Here is an 8,659-nt window from a genome sequence, read left to right as displayed (position 1 = left end):
TGAGGTGCCCTTTTTAAGAGTTGTCAGATGTCAATTTTTGCAACTTCTTCGTTTTGAATTTACAACCCACATTGCTAACGACCGCATGAACTCCCATCCGATCTACCTTGACTGGCTCCTGTCAGAATATGTTCTTCCCTAAATCTTCCGCCACAATAGGCTCTGGACAGTTGTGCACTGGGCGGGCATTACAAGAACGCCTTCACATCGGTTGAGAAGTAAAGACATAGCCTACGGTATCAACACGGCCCAACAGATGCCACGATTCGATGATTGTGTGGATCCGAAAAAAAACCATATTGCGGGGAGTGGGATGTGGAGACTCGCGCTACTTTTGCACACGGAGCCACGAGAACCTCATTCTGCACGCAGCCCAATTGCCAACCACAATACTCCATTTTCCCAAATAAGATCATGCCAACCCTGAGGCTATATAGAGTCCTTTGGTGACTAAACAAGAAGTCGTTCCGGGTTGGTTTGGTGTATCAAGTTTCATCCCGCACCGCTTGGGAGTCTTGGGGCGGCTCGTGGAGTGGGTAGCATAAATCCGGCAGCATAGCTTGTCACCGCCAGTGCTCAGAATAGGTCCTTGGCCAACCCAATGCTTGCAAGGAACAAAGGGAAGACATCTATTTCTTGCGCCTGGAGAGATTTCATACCAAATCCTACGCCCTCTCAAGTCTGTGACTGAAATCGTCCAGCCGAACGTATTTAATATGTAATCTTATCAAAATTCCACAGACTGTCTCCCAAGAACCACACGCTACTTTGCTAGCTTGGTATCATCCATCCGTCCGCAGAGGGAATATGAACTGGCCAAACCACACAGCCACTGCACCCGACTGATTGGTCATGATCGAACGCGGGCAGCTCGTATTGACTCCAATTTCATGAAAAAAGGTTGGCGTCTGTTCGATACCTCCAACCGGTGGTATGAGATCGAGCCTAAAAGAGGTCATGCCGGTTTAAGGATGTGAATCCGCTGGGATTTCCTAGGTTGAAATTAAATATCGATAGCCGCGTACATGCCTTCTGCTATCTTCCTTGCACGCGCTATGTTTCGACATACATGGCTAGGCCATGAGGATTGGCAATCCCCAACACAATCATGGTGCCTTTTGGTGGCAGAAAAGTAGTGGGTGTTGCTAATACTTACGTCCTAGTACAGCACCTGGGTCTCCTCCTGCCGCTAAACATACTCCAAAGGTAATAATTCACATGTACTATGGTAAGGTTCATGGGCCTTCCCTTGTCTGGGCAACGGCAGGGCCGCCACCTTTCTCGAGCTGATGCCAAATCGCGCCAAGAATGCTTTCGGAGGAGAAGCCTTTTGGAATATCGAAGCCAAGAATATCATCCAAGCGGAGTTTTGAGTAGCTGTTATTTATTGCGTAACTTTGCCCATTAGTTTTTGGAATGTTGGAGATTACCGATTCGACTTCGAGGATTCTACTGAGTATCCTGCATCAGATTTATATAAAAATGTGATGGAGGATGTGGTTCACTAGCTCAATGGATACACGAGTTCGCGGGCATTCACCGATTGCTAAGATTCTCTCAGCTTCAGGGATAGTCATCTGCGGCTCCGATTTCATCAAACGACCACCCCACCCCCGCATTCTTTTGGTTCTGATGTGACAGCGTGAGACCAGGGAGGTCCGACATCAGGCAGTGAGATGGACATGGTTGGACTAGCTCGTGTCGTCAAAGTTTTGCCTTACCCCCGATACAATTCTCACCACCCTAAGCTTCCCAAGACCTTGGCGAAAAATATGATCAGCCCCGCAAGCAACTAGCGCTGCTACTCAGCAACGACTCATATGCTGCCGTCGTATGGCGAGGTCCGGGGCAAGTGGTGCATTCCTTGAGCTCACGAAGCAACATGACCACGGGCCGCACCTGGGGCATATTTACCGTACGGTTTCGACGATTCACAGGTTGGACAACGAGCTTCTGCGCTGCGCGAGTGCGGTTAATCAAACTGGAATCTCATCTCAGCGCTGATGCTCAGGACTAATCCTGTTCTGCCATTCGCCAAGATCATCGCGCCCTGATCGCTGATGATACTTCTCGGGGTGGGGTTTTGAATACGCGGATCCGCATATTTTCTCTTGGTCGTTACCGAGCGTTACCGGCATACCCCAGCAAGGAATGATACGCTCGGCAAAACGTGATCTCTTCCAAGATGAAGTTTTATTCCAAATCTGTTTGATGGCGGGGCATTACTTTGGCTTTTTGGGGAGAGAAATTCTCGTGGGATTGCCTCATCCTTTTTCTTCCCCCCCCCCTCCCTCCTCCTCCTCCTCACAGCGCCGATGCTGCTGTCCCTCCCTGTCCAACGTACAGCGCACTCCGAAGGACAGGATTGTACAGGAAACCGCAAAAGTACCACTGTACTGCGTATGGATTTTACGAGAACGTTCAGAAGGGGTAATATCTCCCTAATAAGCTTCCCTCGTCAGGGGGTCCTGAATTTGCGCCCGAGGAGCCGGTAAGGTCTGGGCAAGGCTCTTGCGCTTCAGACTACTGAAAAATAACTCGGAGGAACGGAACAAGGGCCAGAGTCAATGATTATTTATTGATATGATCGGTCAAGCCTCATTTGATTACACCCTTACGAAGCACAACACGTATGTCTTGTCTCCGCTGCGCTGTAACAATGGTAATTTAAAGATCACGCTGGATTCGTGGAATGTTTGTCACTATTGGAGATATCTTTGGTCCTCTGCTCCATACCCCAGCCTGGATGTACATCGGTATCGTTATGGACATTGTGGGTGCTGTTGGCGCAAATGGAGTCGGCAATGGCGCCGGCCGTTTCTCGCTTTTTTCATGGCGGACGGTATTCCCAGTGGTGTAAGTTACCGATACAGCCGGCAATTTTTTTCTGTCGCTTCCCTTTTGGGAATACGGCAGGCCAGGAATCCCCGGTAATGTCACGTAATGTATGTAATGTTCCGTACATACACGCTGCCCCGCGCCGCAGTAACCTGTTGCAAGTTGCCTGCTTTAAATCACCGCCGTCCTCCCTCGTTTCATTCTCCTTTTTCTACGGTCTGACCGTTTCCCTTCCGCTTCACTCTCCAAACTCCCACTCTCCACTCTCTTGCGACGAGCCTACCTTCGACCCATCTCTTGCATACAAGTTTGCGCAATTTCATACCCCGCATTCCTGCACAAGCAGAATTATACCATAGGGTACCCGCCAATATAGTTGTATACACCAACTCGGAATTTCGATAGTGTTTGTCAGAGAGATTTGGGTGCAATGTCTGATGGTCCAGTTACGCCTCCCAAGGCACCAGTAGTAAGTGATTCCTCTTGCGTCAATGGCCCGGCCAAATGCTGGTGCTCGGCCAGGGGAAGTTGGGGAAGTCCTAATTGTCCCCTACGCAGGTTGTCGAAGCCCACGAGGTGGACACTTTCCACGTGCCCAAGGCTTTCCTTGAGAAGCATACTACAAGAACCCATATAGCAAACCTGGATGAGTATCAGAAGCTCTATGAAGAATCCATCCGTGACCCCGATACTTTTTGGTCACGGCTGGCCCGTGAACTCATCACATTCGAAAAGGATTTCGACACCACCCGCTACGGGTCTTTTGCGGGAGGAGACGTTGCGTGGTTCCTTGGTGGACGTTTGAACGCATCGTACAACTGCGTCGACCGTCATGCTCTGAAGGATCCAAATAAGGTGGCTGTAATCTACGAGGCTGATGAACCCAATGAAGGTCGCACTATTACATATGGCGAGCTTCTGAAGGAGGTCTCTCGACTGGCCTGGGTGCTGAAGCAGGCTGGTGTTCGGAAGGGGGATACCGTGGCTATTTACCTGCCAATGATCCCCGAAGCCGTAATTGCGTTCCTGGCATGCGTTCGTATTGGTGCAGTCCACTCTGTCGTTTTCGCTGGGTTCTCATCAGATTCCCTCCGCGACCGCGTCTTGGATGCCAAGTCAAGAATCGTCATTACCACGGACGAGGGGAAACGAGGTGGAAAATTAATCGGAACCAAGAAGATTGTTGATGAAGCCCTTAGACAATGCCCTGACGTCACGAATTGCATTGTTTACAAGAGAACAGGCGCTGATGTGCCATGGACAAAGGGCAGAGATTTGTGGTGGCATGAAGAGGTTGAGAAGTATCCCAACTACATTGCTCCTGAGTCAATGGACTCTGAGGACCCTCTCTTCCTACTGTACACATCCGGGTCGACTGGAAAGCCAAAGGGTCTGATGCACACGACAGCCGGTTATTTGGTCGGTGCAGCCGCTACTGGCAAATATGTGTTTGATATTCACAACTCGGACCGCTTCTTCTGTGGCGGTGATGTTGGTTGGATTACCGGACACACCTATGTCGTGTATGCTCCTCTGCTTCTTGGATGTGCAACTGTGGTTTTCGAGAGCACACCGGCCTATCCTAACTTCTCCCGTTACTGGGATGTTATTGATAAACACCAAGTGACCCAGTTCTATGTTGCGCCAACAGCTTTAAGGCTTCTGAAGCGTGCTGGAAATGACTACATCCACCACAAGCTCAAGAGCCTTCGTATTTTGGGATCTGTTGGCGAGCCAATTGCAGCGGAGGTGTGGAAATGGTATTTCGAGATCGTTGGGAAGGAGGAATGCCATCTTGTTGACGTAAGCTTTGACAACCTGCTGTGGAAGAGTATTCCTGGTCTTGATTAGCCATCCTATTCTAACAATATGTAAAACAGACCTACTGGCAAACTGAGACTGGTTCTCACGTTATCACCCCTTTGGGCGGCATTACACCAACAAAGCCCGGCAGTGCTTCGCTTCCCTTCTTCGGCATTGAGCCTGCCATCATTGACCCGGTATCTGGAGAGGAGATCAAAGGCAATGACGTTGAAGGCGTTCTAGCGATTAAACAACCATGGCCAAGCATGGCGCGCACAGTCTGGGGTGCCCACAAGAGATATATGGACACTTATTTCAACATCTACAAAGACTTCTACGTAAGTCATAGAAAAGTGACGACTCTTTGCGGTAATAACAGTCGCTGATGATTCTTTTAGTTTACCGGCGATGGTGCTGGACGTGACCATGACGGATACTACTGGATCCGAGGTCGTGTTGACGACGTTGTCAACGTTTCCGGCCACCGTCTGTCAACTGCAGAAATTGAAGCTGCTCTTATTGAACACTGTAAGCCCCATTTTGGAACTATAGCACGAAGGAATAGTGTTATAGAGCAAGAAACAAGCATACTGACAAATGATCCCTCCGTAACACAGCTGCTGTGGCTGAAGCCGCTGTCGTTGGTATTGCCGACGAACTCACCGGGCAGGCGGTCAATGCGTTTGTCGCCTTGAAGACCACGAGTGACAATATCGAACAACTCCGCAAGGATCTCATCATGCAGGTTCGCAAGTCAATTGGGCCGTTTGCCGCTCCCAAGGCTGTATTCATCGTCGATGACCTGCCCAAGACTCGCAGTGGTAAAATCATGCGAAGAATCTTGAGAAAGATTCTTAGCGGCGAGGAGGATAGCTTGGGTGATATCTCGACTGTAAGTCCGGTTTTCCCGCTCTCCGGTTGTTATTTTGTGACGGATAGAGGTTCTAATCGATGATTGCGGTACAATAAATAGCTCTCTGATCCGAGTGTTGTTGCGAAAATCATCGAGGTTTACCACGCTTCAAAGAAGTAGGATATGTTTTCTCTCCGAAATCAAATCGAAAGATAACACTTGACACACCGTAAACGATCTGTACGATGGGGAACCACCAGGTATTGGGGGGGATATTTCATTTTTTAGGATGGAATTTACTTCAAAGAGAGGAACAAAAATGCCTCAAAAACAAAAACAAAAACAACCAAAAAAGCGGCATTTTAAGTATTATATACCTTCTTTCCCCGTTTTTGTTGTGTCATAAATTTCCTCGCTATTGTTGCTTTTTGTATTGCCCTTTTCGTGCGAACAGCCTAAATTGTGTCCCGCCACCAATTCCCTTCCCCTCTTTCTTTTACATTGTTATGATTTTTCAGTATTATTAGATATGTATGGCTATGTAGTTAGTAAACCACGGGTATGATTTTCAACTCAATAACGGGTCGATGTCGCTTGGACTGTTACGAGAATTTTGTCCTTTCCCTTTAGCCGCGTGAGCCCATGTTTTATTAATCATTATTGCTCACCAATAGATTGATAGAAAAATATGCTGGCGCTCAAGCGTTATTGGCGAGAGATTGGAGAAACTTGTCCAAGCATTGTCTCGGTGCCACCTCATTATCGTCCAGACCACCAAGGCAGAGATGGGTGAATGTTGCCTGGCGGAGACAGACAAAAGACGAAGAGCTCTCCTTTACCTGGGTAGGCATAGCAGCATCACCTGACCTCGGTCCCTCCTTTCCCCAAACGGCCAACTAAGCGAGCGTTCTTGGCTGTCGCTGCAAACTTCGCAGTGTTTGACTTCACCCAACGCCTTCCTATCCTCAACCTCAGCTTCACTTCCACCTCCACCTTCACCTTCAACTTCCCCTTCACCCTTCACCAACCCCTCCAGCCTCCGCCATTTTTCTTCCCCAGTTGTGGCAGGCTCAGATTCCCCCTTAACTTCGACCTTCGTTATCTTTTTGAACCGCAGTTCTTATTTGATTTTCATTTCCTTTTCATCACCTTGTTAATCCATTGTTACCTAGTCTCCCTAAAACACTTGAACTTTTTACCCTTACTCTTCGCATCTAAGCTTCGTCGTCTTCGTTTTTCTGAAGGCCACGAACTACAATTTCGCTTTCGGGACCACCACTAACGACCATTAATATCCCTACTGTCGCTAATCGGTTTCAACCTTTTATGGATCGCGCTTGTTGACGTGTCAGAAAAACTGTTGTTTTTTGTATCTTCCTTGAAAGGAAGATTCCGCAGTTAGTGGCAGACGTCTACAGTCGCTGTCTCATCATGGCTTTCAACACAGGCTCCTCCTTCGGGGGGTTTGGCACGGGGAATCAACAGCAGGGAACTGGATTCGGATCCGGAACAGGATTCGGAAGCCCTTCAACCGGAACTGGTAGGTTCATCCCTTTCATTCTATCTCCATTTTGTTTGCGCTGTTTCACCTCTACTTCCTCTTGCCTTTGCGATGCGTGATTTTGGATACGGAACCTCTCCCCACGGCGAACTTTTGTCGTGAACTTCTCCGGGTCTCCTTAATCTCCATCTCCTCTACAACGATGAACCCCCGGACGCCAGTGGAAAGCCATGGAAAGGAAGAGGGCACTAAATGAAAAAAAAAAAAAAAGAAATAAAATTAAGAGGCCAGATGTCCGTCTGACGCGATTTTACCAATCGTCTAGGCTTCGGAACAACTTCGTCTCCATTCGGCGGCACAGGAAGTACAGGCAGCGCCTTTGGAAGCACTTCTGGTGGCTTCGGTTCAGGAGGAGGTACGTCGCTACCGGTCAACTCGATACTCGATGTAGAGTTTTGATGTTTCTTGAGCTCTGTCGTTTGCATAGCCTGCGTTCTTGGGCTTTTTGTTTTCGCGTCCATGCCAAGAATTAGCGTGCCAAAAAATATATATTATTTCGCATTGTCCATTTTGTTACCTGTGTGGATGACTATCCTTGGGGCCCATCCGGGATTTACCAATGTTTCATTCTTTGAAATATCCGGCACCATATCGGCTTGGACTCATTCTTTCTTTTTGAGGATGAGGCCCAAGCCCATTTGAAACTGCTGTTCCCGAGGATAACCGTTTATTCCTCTGCATTTTTGCACTTGCCCAACTATATATATATACATATAACATATTGATATATATATTTTGGGCTTGGAGTTTTATATGCTTGATATTTCTATTCCAATATCAAAGCTGAGCTAACCTTCGCTACTTTTTTCCGTCAGGATTCGGTTCCACCACTTCGCAGTCGAATCCTATATTCGGATCGCAAAATAAAGGATTTGGTTCAGGCACAACATCCACTGGTGGCAATATCTTTGGGTCGACCAGCACACCCAGTATGACGTTCGGCACTCCAGGCTTTGGAAGTGGAGGAACAGGGTTTGGCGGCACTGGCACTGGCACCACCGGGACCGGTGTGTTTGGCAGTACTCAACAACAGCCACAGCAAACTGGTTTTGGAAGCGCTGGCCAAGGAAGTTCTATGTTTGGTGGAGCTTCAAACGCGGGAACTGCATTTGGGGCAGCATCTGGCTCTGCGTTTGGCGCCAGCGGTACCGCCCTGGGTGGAGCTGTTCCCCCCGCGGAGGGCACGGCAAATCCTCCATTCAGCGCGTACACAGAAAAGGACCAGGGCTCCAGCGTAACAAATCATTACCAAACCATAAGCGCGATGGCGCCGTATTCTAAGTACTCCTTTGAGGTCTGTTCTTTTTCCGTTTCGTGCTTGCTACTTCCGGTTGCTAACCAGGAAATAGGAACTTCGAGTTGCCGATTACCAACACGGGCGAAAATATGGTACTACCACCGGCCAGACGGGATTTGGATCCGCTGCATTTGGGGCGTTCGGACAACAGCAGCCAAGTACCGGGGGTTTTGGTGTCTCCACAACAACTACCCCTTTTGGAGCAGCTCCAAGTGCCCCCACTGGATTAAAGAAAGACCCAGACAACTGGTTTTGGCACCGGTACATCCTCAACGTATTCGGTGCTTCCAAACCAGCCACTTCTATA

General features: G+C 48.6%; 3 protein-coding genes across 3 annotated transcripts; all 3 read left to right on the top strand.

The window, feature by feature from the left end:
* Window positions 1-2,692: 2,692 nt before the first annotated feature.
* On the top strand, window positions 2,693-2,860 carry HCAG_01607 (predicted protein; the record flags this gene model as incomplete). The annotated part of the gene is made up of 1 exon (XM_001544510.1): window positions 2,693-2,860. The coding sequence occupies one exon, from the start codon at window positions 2,693-2,695 to the stop codon at window positions 2,858-2,860; it is 168 nt and encodes a 55-aa protein (XP_001544560.1).
* A 408-nt stretch (window positions 2,861-3,268) lies between these two features.
* Window positions 3,269-5,674, top strand: HCAG_01606 (acetate--CoA ligase; the record flags this gene model as incomplete). Its single annotated transcript, XM_001544509.1, has 6 exons — window positions 3,269-3,307; window positions 3,397-4,641; window positions 4,719-4,979; window positions 5,040-5,169; window positions 5,259-5,533; window positions 5,615-5,674. 6 exons carry the CDS (start codon window positions 3,269-3,271, stop codon window positions 5,672-5,674), a joined length of 2,010 nt encoding a protein of 669 aa, XP_001544559.1.
* A 1,251-nt stretch (window positions 5,675-6,925) lies between these two features.
* On the top strand, window positions 6,926-8,582 carry HCAG_01605 (predicted protein; the record flags this gene model as incomplete). Its single annotated transcript, XM_001544508.1, has 4 exons — window positions 6,926-7,034; window positions 7,321-7,410; window positions 7,871-8,349; window positions 8,415-8,582. 4 exons carry the CDS (start codon window positions 6,926-6,928, stop codon window positions 8,580-8,582), a joined length of 846 nt encoding a protein of 281 aa, XP_001544558.1.
* Window positions 8,583-8,659: the final 77 nt, after the last annotated feature.

This window comes from Histoplasma capsulatum, genomic scaffold (genome assembly GCF_000149585.1).
Source record: "Histoplasma capsulatum NAm1 scaffold_1 genomic scaffold, whole genome shotgun sequence".
Classification (NCBI taxonomy): Eukaryota; Fungi; Ascomycota; class Eurotiomycetes; order Onygenales; family Ajellomycetaceae; genus Histoplasma; species Histoplasma mississippiense.
The sequence above is the reverse complement of the archived record's forward strand: the minus strand, read 5'-3'. Positions and strand labels throughout refer to the sequence as shown.